At 32.4% G+C, this 16,224-nt stretch overlaps 1 protein-coding gene across 3 annotated transcripts; it reads left to right on the top strand.

Annotated features, from left to right (window-relative positions):
• On the top strand, positions 5,225–11,539 carry LOC109348777 (protein MALE DISCOVERER 2-like). Of its 3 annotated transcripts, none has more exons than XM_019589347.1 (14): positions 5,225–5,623; positions 5,777–6,215; positions 6,328–6,460; positions 6,645–6,716; positions 7,412–7,552; positions 7,634–7,768; positions 8,739–8,840; positions 8,935–8,996; positions 9,087–9,530; positions 9,643–9,833; positions 9,966–10,098; positions 10,190–10,347; positions 10,438–10,626; positions 10,929–11,539. In XM_019589347.1, the coding sequence occupies exons 2-14, from the start codon at positions 6,116–6,118 to the stop codon at positions 11,187–11,189; spliced, it is 2,121 nt and encodes a 706-aa protein (XP_019444892.1). In that variant the 5' UTR covers positions 5,225–5,623; positions 5,777–6,115; the 3' UTR covers positions 11,190–11,539. The 3 variants fall into 3 exon arrangements, with proteins under 3 accessions (XP_019444892.1, XP_019444874.1, XP_019444882.1); XM_019589329.1 differs by having other exon boundaries at positions 5,226–5,623; positions 7,412–7,555; XM_019589337.1 differs by having other exon boundaries at positions 5,227–5,623; positions 7,412–7,555; positions 8,742–8,840.

Below are 16,224 nucleotides of genomic sequence, written 5' to 3'. Positions count from 1 at the left end.
CCATAAACGTTGCATAATAAAATGAAGGGTGAAAATTAAGCACTATCTGATTTTGCTCTATCTATGTCTACTTAGGCTTCAAGATGATGGAAAGAGTTGTGCAAGGTGGGTTCTAGCCTTGGAGGCAATGGTACTTAGTTTGATGAGAATATCAGGAGAAATATAGAAGATGAAACTCAAACCAGTGTTGTTAGAACCGAACCGGATCGGACGGTCTGACCGGTCTGACCGTTGACCGGACTTGAAAACAGCTCTGGTTTGCCATCTTAACCGAATGAGAGTTGGACCGCTTTGAACCGGAAAAAATCCGGGTCGACCATGTTAAACCCGGTTAAACCGGATTAACCCAGGAAGTAAACCAGACGGCTCACTTAAAAATAAAAAATGGGACAATGTTCTAATATTTTGTTTTACTACGATCTAAAAAAAGATAAAGATGTATTATTTCAATATAATTATACATAATTATTAATTATATAAAATTTTACATTTATATATAACTATATATTTATAAATAAAAATTATTAATTATGTACGAAATCACCTGATCAAACCAGACGGTTTAACCGTTTAAACCTAATATGGGATCTCTGTCAGTTTGACGTCCGACTCAGGTTTCACAACACCGACTTAAACTTTATTTTGGCTAAATACTTGGATGGAAAATTAAAGTCTGAAGGAGGTGTTTCCTATATTGTTTTCCTTAGCCACAAATACAAAGGCTTTGGGGACTAATTGTGGATCATGGAATAATGATATGTAGGTTTGGGAGATACACTAGTGTCAAGATCTCTTTGATAAAGAGAAACTTTAGACCATAAACTTGTATGTTTTATTACAATATCATTCTTGCAAGAGGGATAGTATGGATAAATGAAAATATAGTGTAGATGCATCTGGACCTATGGTGTGAAATATGCTTATCTCATTCGCATTGATCCAAATCCTTTGCCTATCAATAATTATTTGATAAAGTCTTAGATTAACTATGTGCTATTAAAAATTTGTTGTTTAGTTTGGAAAGGTATTGGCAAAGACTTCTAATAAGGGTAGTGCTATTCAAAAGGCAAGTTATTATGAGGAATGAAGATATAAAGTGTGTCATAGGCAAGAATCATGATGAATCTATTAAACATATTTTTTTTGTGAATTTACTTCTTCTGTTTGGACATGTGTCTATTCTTGACTTCAAGTTTCTATGCCTAGCTTTACAATAATTATTGAGTCTTTGAATATGTATAATGTTATTGATAGAAACTGTAAAAAAAACCTAAGTTGTAGAGGATATTGTGGTTTGTTTTGCTGTGATCTATTTAAATTATGATGAATAATCTAATCATCACTAATAAAATAATCATCCAATTTTAGTATGAATAAAATTTATCAAAGAATAGATAGTTATTTTATGAGGTATTCCCTTAAATTCAAATCTGTGTTTAACACGTATGCGTAGTTTTTATAGAGTGAAGTCAATTATTGTTCATTTATTTATATAAAAGTTAATAATAATAACAATCAACTGGTCATGTAAAAAATTTAAACTGAAAGCACATATATAATAAATACTTGTATACTTGGCAAATACGTTAAACTAGAAACTTTTACAGTATTGAATAATTTTCTAAATATGAAAATATCAACTTAAAATAATGAGAGGAGATGCCTAGAAATATATAAATATGAAAAAATATATTTTAAGAAACATCCATCAAATCCGAAGGATATGTCTTATCAATCAAACCTACACCTTCAAGAAGAGTGCAGAATTTATTTATTGTTTGGATAATGAAGAAGGCAGAATCCCTAACCAAATAGCAAGATGAAAATGGGGGGAAAAAGTTTCATCCAGTAGTTTAGGATGAGGGTTGAGTTGGTTAATCAGTGGGGTATATTAGAGGGAGCAAAATTACTCAACTCATAATCCATCAAAATCTAATTCATTTAGTAGAGTTACTACATTTAAATGGATATAGTTAAATAAATAACTTTAGTAATGAATGACTTTTTTCATCCATTTTATCGAATAATATCCATAGACATATTTATTTGGATTAATATCTAATTTATCTAAAAAACAAACATTAAAAAAATGATATTTTTTGATTTTCAATTTCACTGATTATCTCAACTCTCACTTTAATTTTTTTATTAAATAAGATCAATTATAGAACATATGGATGTGGTTAATATTAAAAGATTGTTTTTAAGTAGATAATATGTATGAATATTTGTTGAAAGTTTTGCACGTAGAAACATTAAAGGTGGCATGTTTATAGAATATTGCATCATAGTATTTTTTTTAAATCAAAAAATCACTTTCAAAAAATAAAAACACTTTTTCAAAAGGTGATTTAAAAATATTTCTTTAAAAGGTAATTTTAAAAATATTTTATTGGAATAATAGTTTTTCAAGAATTATTATCTTCATAAATATTTTTAGTTCCCATTAAAAATTCAAATAATTGGACATTCGTTAATCAAAATCCATGAAAATGGAATCATGTATCCATTAAGTTTGAATATATATGAAACGAATAATTTAAAATATTATTTAAATGAATTTTATTAATTGGTAAATGACTTTTCATCCTTCTATTATAACTCAAATCCAAATTTATTCCCTTGCCACCCATTCATGATATCATAACTTTAACAATTAATTATCTATATCATTGAGCAAGATTACTTTAATGATTATCATATGATTAATTATTTATAGGTTTGAATTTATTAATTTTATATTTTGAATAAAAATGATTTTAAGATAAGAGTGTAATATTTGTACATTGTGAATGTAAAAATTAAGAAGACATCAGTTTAGTGATGTAAAACTCTGTTATTTACCTAGAAAGACCAAGAGGTCAGTAGTTCGATTCTTGTGAGTGACACTTATTGGGAAAATAATCATGCACCTGAAAGGAATTAGTTACTTAGTCATAAGATGATGAGATATCATTGGTAGTACCAAAAAATGTAAAGGTTTATACAAAGTCATCACATCATTCAATATTGATTCATATTAATTTATTCTTTGAAAAGTATCAATGATAATTAAATATAATAGTTGAATAATATACTACAGTATATAAAACTCTTACATTGTTGGTGCATATAATTTTATTTCAATATGATTTATATTGTTTACATTATGTAAAATAGCGAGTCTAATGCTACATGTTTGATTATAAGTATAATATATATTTACTGTTAGTATAAAGATTTATTTACAGTCACTATATCATTGAACCACTCATTTAAATTATTATTTTTGAAGAATTAGTGATAATTAAAAATGAATGGTAAATAATGCAGTAATAATGTTTTCATTAGAGTAAATTACACCGACCCCCTGAGTTTTAGCGAAATTACACAAATCACTCCTCACTTTTCTACACCTACACAGACCCCTAATTTTTATACTTTTATTACACTGACCATCCCTGTATGAGAGAAATAAGTGTAATTTTTTAAACAAAAAATATGATAATGCAATTAAGTTAAATAAAACATGGTATGTTGTGGAGACAAATCCAAATAATATATGAGACAATACCTCTTTATTATTTTTGGTTCGTTGCGATATAGTATAAGAACAATTTAAACAATATCCATTTAGAATTGTTGATGCATTTTATAACCTAAAATAATAAAGATACATTGATTTGTATATGATTTGGATTTTTCCTCAGAATATACCATGTTTTGTTTAACTTAATTACATTTATCACATTTTTTGTTTAAAATATTACACTTATTTATCATGTGGGGTGACCAGTGTAATGAAAGTATAAAAACTAGGGGAAATTTGTGTAGGTGTAGAAAAGTGAGGGGTGGTTTGTGTAATTTTATTAAAACTCAAGAAGTGTCATTGTAATTAACTATTTTTTCAATTATCGAAAAAAATGTATAACCTTTTCTGTCTGATTATTTGTTATGTGTCACTAAATACCAAAAGAGTCAATGTAAAGTTTTTATATAATTAATACATTTATCATTCATACATATTACTTTTATTTAGGAGTTAATAATGATTAACACATGTTAGATAATCCACTAAAAATCTAACAAAATTCTTACATGATAGACATAGACTACTATTTTCTCATAATAAATTTTGAATTGATTTTAACAGTTTTTATTTTCCTAATACAATCAACTATTCAACTTTGCTAAACACGCCACATAAAACATGACACATTTTACTCCCTTTGAGAAAAAATAGAATGTGTGCTGATATATAAGTGAAATGAACTTAGTCACTTCAACATGAGGGTATCTAATTAGATTATTAAAAAAAAAAGGAGATAATACCTTATTCATCATTCAAACAATTATTTATATATATATATTATTACTTGATGAAATTTATAATAAATTTTAATTAAATTTAATTACATACCCTGAAATTTTGACCATCACTAGTAGAGAGGAGACTGATAGCAATTAAAGATAGAAAAAAATGATAGATATAATTATACAATAATAAGAAAAGGAGTAAAAAATTATAAGGATATAAAAATTGTACCCTAAATTTCCTAATCATATTCGTAATTTTAGAATACCATTAGCTTATAATATGAACTAGACTATAAATTTAAAGTTTAATATTTATATAATATTGGTGCAAAGTTTTTTATATAATCAGTCAATAATACATTATTCAATTATTTTATTTTTATTTAAATATAAATATTAATTAATACATAATAATAGATGATAAAATAGTAATATAAAAAATTCTTACTAATCTCCTTCTATATTAGTATCATCCTAAATGAAAATTTGGTATGCAAAACTTTAGATGAGTTTGCATGAAAATACTTCTAGATTGTTCATTAATAACGTGGCAAGATTAGAACTCATTGTGTGATTTCCTTCGGTATGTATTTTTACCTTATGGTGAAAAATTAATCAACTAATTTCTCTCATGACGTGAGTTGTTCATTAAGTGTGTTTTAATCGAACATTAACCTTTTAATATTTTTATGAATTTAATGAATGAAACCTTATATCATTCTATAAATCAATTCCTTTTGAAGGATGAATTTCGTTGACTACAATTATTAATGATTACTTGATGATATATTAACAATTTGTGAAGATTTAAGTGTAGAGAGCAAAAGATGGTGTGGTAGCACGAAGTGTAATGACGTGGTTATGATGATAATGATAGATAGAGTACTTCACCCAACAGTCAAAACAAAAGCGTGTCCGAAATATTCGGAAGTAGTGACCAATGGGACCTACATCGAATTTTAGAAACTGCAAAATTGTGTGTTTGGCTGGTGAGGGTGATGAGAGAGAAACTGTGACAAAGAGAGGAACAAAAGAACACACAACTACGTTGTAAGAGAGAGAAAACAATAAAACAGATACTTTGGGAAACCCTGAGAGAGAAAAAGAGATTGGGAATGCCCTGTTTGAAGATGGTCGAAGAGAGAATATTCCTCTGAGATCATTCTGAAAAGGGCACCAACACTTGAAAAAATCAAAGGGGTTCAGTTAAATAATAACAATAATATAACAAAATCTTTCCTTTTTTCTCTCAAATTTTTGCTGTTCATCTTGTATTGCATATAAGAAAGGGAATTCTTTTCCTGCACCCTTTTGTCCCATTTGCATGGTAATTCAATGCTTTATTACAATTTTTGCTTTTTTACTTTTCGTTTTTAAACTTTGACATAAAAAATGCTTGCTTGGAAATGAGGTTATTCCATGTATCTTCATTGTTATGTTATGGAAAAGTGTATTATTCATTTTGTGCAATTTGTTTCAGTTCCAACCCTACATTGCTGGGAATCATTTGAGAGGAAGATATTGATATTGGTATGCCTTATTTGAGAATAAGGTTGTAAAAAAGGTATCACATTACAAAGACGAGGGACAGCAACATTATTTTCGGAGCCGAGAGCTGCAATTGTTTTTGCTTTCTGTTGTAAATTTTTCATAGTTAGTGGAATTTTTGGTGCTTCACCCAAATTGGTTGAACGTTCCTTTGTATAGAAAATCATACCTGGAGATTTTGTAAATATATGCTATGCCATATAATATAGCTTCCTGGCTTGAAGAGATAAAGATATTGTCTCTGCCAAAGTGACATTGGCTTCACAAAGCAATGGAAAACAATTGGGACCCTTTTGGATTATGGGTCCGAATTTGTTTTGGAATGGTTTCTTTTTGGGGAATTCAACAGTGTTGGTCTCTGAATGATGAAGGTAATTTTTCATGGATTGCCCTATTTTTTTGTTCCATTTGTGGAGAATCATGTAATGCATTCATGTGTCTAGATATATGATTTCTATTTTGCATTTGGAACGGAAAATTCAGGATTGGCTTTGTTGGAATTTCGGGTAAGGATTACTTCTGATCCTTATGGAAGTCTGGCAAATTGGAATCCAAATGATTGCGACCCTTGCATGTGGTCAGGCATTCATTGTGTTGATGGTAAAGTGCAAATGCTGTAAGTCCCTTTGGTTTTCCTCTACTTCAGTTTTCGGGCAAGACTGTATTTTCCTTGCAGTGAAGACTAATACATATAGCCGTTCTTGTTGATGTTTAAAATAAGTTTCCATTGTGATAGATGTGAATGTAGTTATGAACTTTTTGTGCTTCTAAGATTTTGTGCCATCCTGTTTTTCTTGTAGGAACTTGAATGGGCTATATTTGGAAGGGACATTGGCTCCTGAGCTTGGGAAACTTAGTCACTTAAAATCCCTGTAAGGATTCTTCACCATGTTCTTGTGTTTCCCCTGAAAATTGTGTTTTCCTTTTTGTCGGAAGTCGAAGCGTGTTATGCTGAAGCTTATAACATAACTGATCATGATTTTTTCAACAGTGGTTTGAAATTGAAACAGCTAAAGCTCTGATTGAGTTTTAGATCATTTTTGGAGTACTTAATAATGTTTTGCCTGCATTCCCTTGCATCTGGAATGCATTTCTGTAGTTTAATACATTATTTTGGTGTAGATTGATAGGAATTGATGTTTTTTTTCATTTCTTTCAGCCATTGCTTTCTTTTACATTTTCTAATTTTCTTATCCACTTCAATCTACCATTCAATGTAATTTTGTAAGCCTGCATGTTATTTCCCTTCCAAAAATGCTCAAAGAATCTATATCCTAGCATTCAAATCGAAATGCAATCTAATATGAAAACTTCTTAATTTCTTATATCCACTAGGGTTCTTAGTTTTTGTTGGACATGATATGTTGAGCCCTTCTGTTCGGTTAATTTAGTACTCTTTAACAGTTGTACCATTCTACCGCATTGTTAATCTACACCTTAAGTTGAAGACTAAATTAGAGGCATTTTCCTAATGTTTGGAAATCCAACTTGCCAGCTGACTTGATATTGTAATTTATTTCCATTACATTTCTAATTCAGATATGCTTCCGTTGTTACTTTGAATTAGTGTGTTATGCAAGAACAATTTTTCTGGCACCATTCCCAAAGAACTCGGAGATCTGCGCAAGCTGGAGTTATTAAATTTAAGGGAAAATAAATTTACTGGAAGTATCCCAGAAGAAATCGGCAGGATGTCATCGTTAAAACGGTTGTAAGTTAACTCTATATTTGATTTTCTATTTTGGTAGATTCCTGGGTATACCTTCAATGAAATTCTATTTTTCCGTAGGTTGGATTGTGACAACAAAATTGAAGACATTGATTCTGCAGAACTAGAAAAGCTCAGAGTGCCCTCTAAATTTCTATTTTATGACAATTATTCATCAAATCTTTTGGGCAGCAAGAACAGAAAGTTTGGACGCTGGTAAGCATATCTTTGTTTTCTCTCTGACCTGGTGACCTTATAATTCCAATGAATGCTTTCACTTAAATTTAGGGGCAAGTTGATAAGGCATAAGATATGTTCTTATCACAAATTTAATTATTTTCCTAACAATTATGTGTTTTAGTTGATCTCGGGAAGACCTACAAGGTCAGGCATCATGTGAAATAGATTCCACCTAGTTGGTTGATCTCTTCGCTAGGTCTATCCTTGTCGAATATATGAAAGACAGGGCATGGTGATGGTTTCTTAATGTTGTGCTTATCTACTTGGTTTCAGATTATCCACTAATCAATCTGAGATCTCGCATAATACTTAATTTTCTGTTTCATGTGAATTTCCTGCATATTGTCTTCAATAGAAACAGATCTTAATTATGACTCTTGAAAGAATGGCTTGATTTCAGATTTGTTTGTACTGTTGAAAGAACGGCTTCGTTTCTGTTATACAATATATAACATAAAAGTCATGCTCTATTTAGCCATGATTTGGTTCTTGTTAATTGGAAGATGTGCTGCAGAGATTAAAACTCATCTATGAAGTGATCGATGAAAAAACAACCCTTCTATCATTTCTCTTTTAAACTTCAATAACTTTTTGATGGGAGATAACCCAAACTATTGATAATTTCATAATGGTTATTCAAAATTATAGGTGGACTTAGCCATCTAAATTCAGACTCACAGAAATGTGAGTGTAAGGAGTTAGTTTTTTATCCATTTGATTGTCTTAATTCTGATCACTAGAATTATTTGATTAATTGTTATATGGAAACCCGAAAGTACAGATTTCGGTTATAGTTATATTAAGGTGGTAAGATTAGATTTATCTGTGTGTCAAACTTCTTTACTGTCTCATCCACGGGATTGTTTACTTTTCTTAATTTGTTGCATCTTTTATGATTAATGAAATTTCTAAAAGGTTGAGTTTCCACTTTTGATGCATGGTGCAACAGTGTGTGGCATCGAGTCAAGCAATGGAACAAGGCAGATTCATTGGTTATTCCAATTAAAAGAGCACTTATAAAATACCTCAATGTCTTGGCATTGTCACTGTGTGTAGATAACTTTTATCCCCTTCTCATTATGTGCATATATTTTGTTCTTTCATCTGTTCAAGCTACTAAAATTATCTGCTCTTATTCGAAGGTTCAAGCTACGAAAGGCTTCCCTTCATGACTATGAAGAGAATCGCTATAGCAATCTGCCTCGTGAGTGGAGAATGTTGATTGAGTTTTGTCCTGTGAAAATTTAAGAATAGGCTTTTAACTGACACCCAAAACATGTCTTGTATCATATAGGTTCTGAGGACAAAAAGATTGGCCGGAATGTATCAAATCTAGTCAATTCTGCACGTCGAAAGTTACTGGATCAGTCCAGTAACCTTGAAGCTGAGCCTTATAGTGGTGGTGGGCGTACTATACAGATCAATCCTCTTCCAACTACCCTGAGTAGTGGATCTTTCTCGGCTGTGCCAGATGCCAATAAGAAACAAAATCAGCCACCTGCATCGTTGACCTCACCTTCTAGTTCTCCACACGATACTCTGAATGAAAGAAGCGAACAACACGGAGGAAATGGTTCTTCTAGAAAATGGTGGAAGTATCTTATTATTATTTCAGTTGTGGCTGTCCTGGTCATTGCTATTATGGTCATGCTTTTCGTTTGGCGAAAACGAGCAGCAAAAGTGATAAAACCCTGGACAACAGGACTGAGTGGGCAGTTGCAGAAAGCATTTATAACAGGTGATATCCCAATAAGTGGTTTATAAAAAAAAATCAATAAGTGTACTTATAAAATGGAATTTATGTCAACTTATTATGGTAACATAGTGTTACGCCTTCATATGAAATGTAGGTGTCCCAAAGCTAAATCGGGCTGAGCTGGAGATAGCCTGCGAAGATTTCAGCAATATCGTTGCTAGCTTTAATGAATTCAACATATATAAAGGAACACTGTCCAGCGGAGTTGAGATTGCTGTTGTTTCTACAGTTATTGCTTCTTCCGAAGATTGGTCAAAGAGCATGCAGTCAGCCTATCGAAAAAAGGTTAGCCCTTCCAAAGTCAATGGAAAAGGAAAAATATTGAATTAAAGAGTCTTAATTCAATTGGGAGAGGGACTCTAAAGTCTAAACTCTCAAACTTATCAGCTGCTAATTTTGTTTCTTATATGCTTTCAGATTGATACTTTGTCTCGTGTTAACCATAAGAACTTTGTCAATCTTATCGGGTACTGTGACGAGGAAGAACCATTCACAAGGATGATGGTGTTTGAGTATTCTCCAAATGGATGCCTATTCGAGCATCTGCATTGTAATAACACTCTTTGTTTCAGTATATTATCTTACATAGCAAATTTGAATCAATTTGGATAAGTTCTCTATATTTTGTTTTCCTTTTCCAGCTAAGGATGTTGAACATCATCTTGATTGGAGTGAAAGGATGAGGATTATTATGGGCACGGCTTATTGTCTCGAGTACATGCATGATCGGAAACCATCAGTATTTCACACCAACCTTAGCTCACTATATATATTATTAACAGATGACTATGCTGCTAAGGTAGAGAGATTTCTATTCTCTTGTGTTTGATTTCAATATTTAGTAGCAATCAAGTAACAATATATCTTCATTCTATTGCATCTATCTCAGATTGGAGAGATGACTTTTGGCCAATGTATATTAACACCATCCAACAGAAGGGGAGATCCATCAAAGAAATGTGACTTGCCACCGCACTCTGATCCTGAAACCGATGTCTATAACTTCGGAATATTGTTGCTCGAAACCATTTCTGGGAAACTACCTTATTCTGAAGAACATGGCAACCTTGTGAACTGGGTAAGTTTGAATTTTGTGCCCCTTCTCTAGCATGATCTTAGAGCCTTGTGATCTGGAGGTTATGGATTCAAATCTTGGAAATGACCTCTTTGTTTACGAGAATAAGGTTATGTACATCTACCATCTCCAGATTCCACTAGGTGGGAGCTTCATGCACTGGACTGTCCATTTCTTTTCTCTAGCATGATCTTATAGTAGAGATATGTGCATGCTTGAGGACGATCTCCATCATCGATTTATTTTATTTAAAACTTATATGAGTGTATGCATCCTAACAAACAAATCATTGTCAACATTTCTAGGCGGCTGAGTACGTGAATGATAAACAAAGAATCCGTGACATGATCGATCCGACACTGCAGTCCTACAAAGACAACGAACTTAATGTCCTCTGTGAGGTGATCCAAGATTGCATTCTATCTGATCCAAGGTTAAGACCACCAATGAAGGACATAACTCCCAAACTAAGGGAAGGGCTTCAAGTATCACCTGAACAAGCAGTGCCTAGACTTTCTCCACTCTGGTGGGCTGAACTGGAGATCTTATCAGGGGAGGCCACTTAAAAGAAGTTCCAACTCTCTCATTTGCTGATTTCAAAAAAACTTCCAACTCTATTCTGTGTTGTAAGACAAGTCTCTCATATAGAGAGATTATTACATTTTTTTGGCATCAATCGTCTCAATCATATATCTCTACCACGATTTGGAATAAACTAAATTAATTTTAAATCATTAATGTATCACTAATGGAGAGAATTTGATTGAGAACATTGGTCTGTACTTTGTAATAATTTATCCTATATGGGGCATGAGTTAATAAATTGTGTCTATAGCTAATATTGTATTTTGTGTCTTCAATTTCATTTTGCTTTGTTACACTTCGATTGTCATTTTTCATCTTTTTATATTATTTGTTATTTTAGAAAATTGAGATGCATTGAGTGCATTTTTCCTTGTTTACCCTTGTTATAACAAATGGGGTGTGATAATGGTGGGCGAGTTGTTAACTTGTTATAGATATTTTGGTTAGTTCACATTGATAATTAAAATTTTGAATGATTATCTTGATTGGCTCATTGTACTTTAAAGTTACTAAATAAAAGGAAAATAAAGTATATATCTATATAAGGAGATAAATTATTTCCTAGCTCTACTAAAATCATGACATATGTCAGATTTAATTATTTCTAAAACTAAATAAAGCAGTATAAATGTCATATTTTTACTAGCGGGAAGATATAAATTATCTCGCGATATAAAGAGATATTGTATTTTTCTAAATAAAGATTCAACAAATTTCAAACAAGAAACTAATGAAATAAACACAAATTAAAGGGATTTATTTTATATTTGCAGGAGTACTCCGTAGTCCGTACATTACCTTTGAAGAAAGTCGGTATTATATTGATAATTGTAGTGGGTATATTAAAATTGGAATCAAATATATATATTTAAGGGATCAACCTTCCAAATTAAAATCAAATATATATATAAAATACATCAATCCTAACTCTCCCTAGGATTCCTTATAGGTAACCCAAGAATAAGAATAGAAATGCTCAAGTTGTAATGTCTTATATTTTTATTTAAAACATGGTATTCTAGATAACTAATACTTGTTTTTAGTTATTAATAATAAAAAATAAAATGCATATGTATTCTATTCGGCTCAATCCTTTTTGTAAAGGAATAAGCCGAGCCCGAGTTATTAAAGGAAAGTTTTATAAAAATAAAATATCTGTCATCATAGTCCTTACTAATTAAAAGAAGTATGATATTATTGTCTGATAATCTATAGGCCAAGGAAAACCAACTATAAAGAGATAAAAATAAATCAGCTTATCAAGTATCTCCCCTTTTTCATCTTAGCTATAAAATATACAATGCAAAAATCTAATAGCAGAAAGGGAGACATGAAAAAGTTTGTATTATAGCAAAATGGGTCCTAACAGTTGGTTCCACTAGCCACCAGAGCCCCGAAAGTTGAATTATTTGAAAGCAATGTTTGTTTTGGACCACAGAGAAAGCAACAAGCATCAATAATCAATGAATTTGTGTTAAAAGACAATTAGGCAAGCTCTTATTCTAGTTCCACCTAGCATTGCATCAGCATTAAGAAAGTGTCAATTGTCAAATGTTACAGAAATCAGATATTAGTGCAGGCACACAAACACACCATACAGGTGTGTATTTGTAAAAAGTCAATCTGAACTTAAAAATTAAATTTTAAATCGATTACTTGAAATAAATAAATAAAACTGTTGCAATTTGTAAAGTCAACACCAGTGCCATGTTTAGAAAGCATGCTGGTTCATTGACATGTGGCCCATGCTTGAGATTTAGTTGAACAAAGATATGTTATCCCAAATCATGTCTCATACATTGTCTTATATCAATGATAATAAAATAAAAATAATAACAATAATAAAAAATTTAATTGACATGCACATTTTCATTAAGGTAAGACAACTTACAATAAAAAAATTGAGATAACTGATCTTTGTTTAACTTATAGGGTATGTTATGGGGACCACTTTGGGTGTAGCAATGAGAATGCTGTTGTGATTATGTTATGTTTCATGAATGATTTAGCCATAATTTTAGTCATAATAATTTGCTTGTGAAGAATAACAAAAATTCAATATTATACGTAATTTTAAACCACAATTTAAACTTGAGACATTTAGCCACTTGTTTCATTACATACATTTTTTCTAAGTCGATTTGTCAAAAGTTTTCACCTTGGAAATTATTCAATCTATTTCTAGAATGAATATGGTGCAGTTAAATTCTATAACAAGTGATTCTTAATCTCAATTGGCGAGGTTTGCTTGATGTTAAGATTCTAGTTTTAGAAAATTATAATCAAAACATAATTTGAAATTTAAGTTAATCCAATTTTCATCCAACAATTTCAATTTATCTTATATTTTTTTAATTGAAGTCACTAAATTTATCTCACCCAGGAGCGAATGTAATATGTTTTCATCCTAGTGCCAAGAATAGTCAACACTGAGCAACGACTGGGAATGAAACCAATAATTGGGTAGACAAGATTTAGTCTACACGTCTGTCGATCACCCGGAAGAAAATGGATGATATTGACGGGATAGTGTCAAATCAACACATATTATGCTGGAAAATCTTCTTTGATACCAAAGGCAAACGCACATCGTCTAAGTAGACGACAGATTCACACTGCCCACAAAATAGAGGTAGTGCAACTCCGCAACAATGTGAGTCTGATAGGTTGTGAAGAATAGAGTCGTGTCATCCATAATAATGACAGACCTCCCATTAGAGTGCATGTAGACCACTCCACCTTACAATATAAATAGATAAAGCCACCCATAAAGAGATGACATGTATTCTCATTCTTCTTTCTCTCTCTAACACACACTTATAAATAGTGACTTGAATGCCAAGTCACTTTTCATATACCAACCCAAGAGGCCAAGATGGTCCAAGATCGGAAATTGCCAGATTCATCATAACAACCCAAGTTGCAACAACCCTCTTTAGTAAAGAAAAGATTGCAAAGGTCTAGAACTACTCTCTATTACTAATTCCTGGATGACGGCAATAATCAAGGGAGTTAATGTTTAGTTCTGTTGGAGGAACTTGAGTTCACTCCATGTCTTGAACAAAATGATTGAGGAAGAAGAAGAAGAAATGAATAAGCCATGAGGCTGAGTTAGGGAGAAGAAGATTTAGAGTTAGGAAGAATAGTGGATTAGAGATATGAGAATGATTAAAGGAATTCAACAATGATTCATCTTATTATTCAACAAACATAATGCACAAACTATTTATAGTAAGTTCACACCTAACTACCAAAACTAACTTTTAAAAACTAGCCAATTATAGAAACCAACTAACTAGCTATTTCTAACACTCCCCTTAATTCTAAAGCTCTTATTACAAGCATATCACACACAATAACCTCCTCAATTCCCTAACACTATCAACCTTGACTGATTTTGTCATCAAATCAGCAACTTGCAAATCAGTTTTACAACACTTCAAACAAATCTTGCCTTTCCCTACTTGATCTCTAAGAAAGTGATACTTCTTTTCTATATGCTTGCTTCTGCCATGACCAACCAGATTCTTTGCCAAATTAATGGTTGATTTGTTATCAATAAAGAGCTCCACACTACCTTCAAACCCAACCATCAACTCTTCAAGTAATGAACTCAACCACAAGGCCTGACAAGAAGCATGACAAGCTGAAACATACTCAGCTTCACAGGTAGAGAGGGCAACAATTTCCTGTTTATTTGAGCACCATGACACTAGTGAGCCACACAATATGAAAACATAGCCCACAATGTTATTCCTTTCGATCAAATTCCCAGACCAATCTGAATCAGAGTATGTAGTGAGTTGCAGCCTGCATTTCTCTGACTTATTGGAGAAGAAGACTCCAAAATCAAGTGTACCACTAAGGTACCTTAGGATTCTCTTGGCTACTATGAGATGAGACTTCCTTGGATCACTCATAAATCTACTTACCAATCCAACATTGAATGAGATTTCAGGTCTGGTATGGCAAGTAAATCTCAAGCAACCAACCATTTGTTTAAACTCAGTGCCATATATAGCAGGTTCAGTGTCTCCTCTGTCCAGTTTCAGGTTTGGCTCTTCTGGTGTCTCAGCTGAATTACAGTTAACCATGTTGAATTTCTTTAGAACATCTTGTGTATACTTTCTTTGGTGCATAAGGATTCCTCCTTCAATCTTTCTAAACTCTATGCCTAAGAAGTAAGACAATGTGCCTAGATAAGACATTTTAAATTCTGATTTCAGGTACTGCTTGATCAACTCAACTCCATCTGAATTGCTTCCTATAATCAGGAGATCATCCACATACAAACAAATGATGAAGACATGACTATTGCTTGTGCACTTCACATAGACATCGTGTTCAACATCACATTTTCCGAACCCTGCTTTTAAGAAGAAAGCAACAATTCTTCTATTCCAAGCTCTTGAAGCTTGTTTTAGTCCATACAAAGCCTTTTTTTAATCTATAGACTTTGTCCTTACTGCCTCTGATCACAAATCCAGGGGGCTGCTTTATGTAAACCTTCTCATTCAGTGAGCCATTAAGAAAGGCTGACTTCACATCAAGTTGTCACATCTTCCAATTACTCTTGGTTGCTAGAGCCACTATCAATCTAACTGTCTCAAGTCTGGCCACATGAGCAAAAACCTAAGAGAAATCCACACCTTCTTTTTGCATAAAGCTCTTAGCTACTAATCTTGCTTTGTGCTTGCCAATGGAGCCATCTTGATATGATCCTCAAAGAGCCTAATCTTGATCTTGGTGGTCTTGAAGGCATGAGTGGCCCTATGACTAGGGCTCGGGTAAAAAGGGTTCAAAATGCCCTTGCACAACTCATAATATTGATCCATGATGGTGAGCCAAAAATAGCCCAAGGGGGTGTAAAGATGCTCACTAGCATCTTGGTCCATGGCTCTGACCGAGCCAAGGATGGACCAGGCCATGCGCAGGACTTAGGGCATGGAGCCAGACGCATCAGGCTCCATTCCTGACCGAAACAACCCTGACCGGGTTGGGGAACTTGGTGCGCAC

This window comes from Lupinus angustifolius, chromosome LG01 (assembly GCF_001865875.1).
Source record: "Lupinus angustifolius cultivar Tanjil chromosome LG01, LupAngTanjil_v1.0, whole genome shotgun sequence".
In the NCBI taxonomy this organism is placed as follows: domain Eukaryota; kingdom Viridiplantae; phylum Streptophyta; class Magnoliopsida; order Fabales; family Fabaceae; genus Lupinus; species Lupinus angustifolius.
Note: the sequence above shows the minus strand (reverse complement) of the source record. Positions and strands in the feature narration are given on the sequence as shown.

What these genes read in the sequence shown, in the direction of transcription:
- LOC109348777 (XM_019589329.1), top strand. Translation starts at nt 6,116, where the DNA reads ATGGAAAACAATTGGGACCCTTTTGGATTATGGGTCCGAATTTGTTTT. An exon ending in AATGTCTTGGCATTGTCACT is followed by an intron (nt 8,841 to 8,934) that starts GTGTGTAGATAA and finishes TCTTATTCGAAG; the next exon opens with GTTCAAGCTACGAAAGGCTT. An exon ending in GCAGAAAGCATTTATAACAG is followed by an intron (nt 9,531 to 9,642) that starts GTGATATCCCAA and finishes TATGAAATGTAG; the next exon opens with GTGTCCCAAAGCTAAATCGG.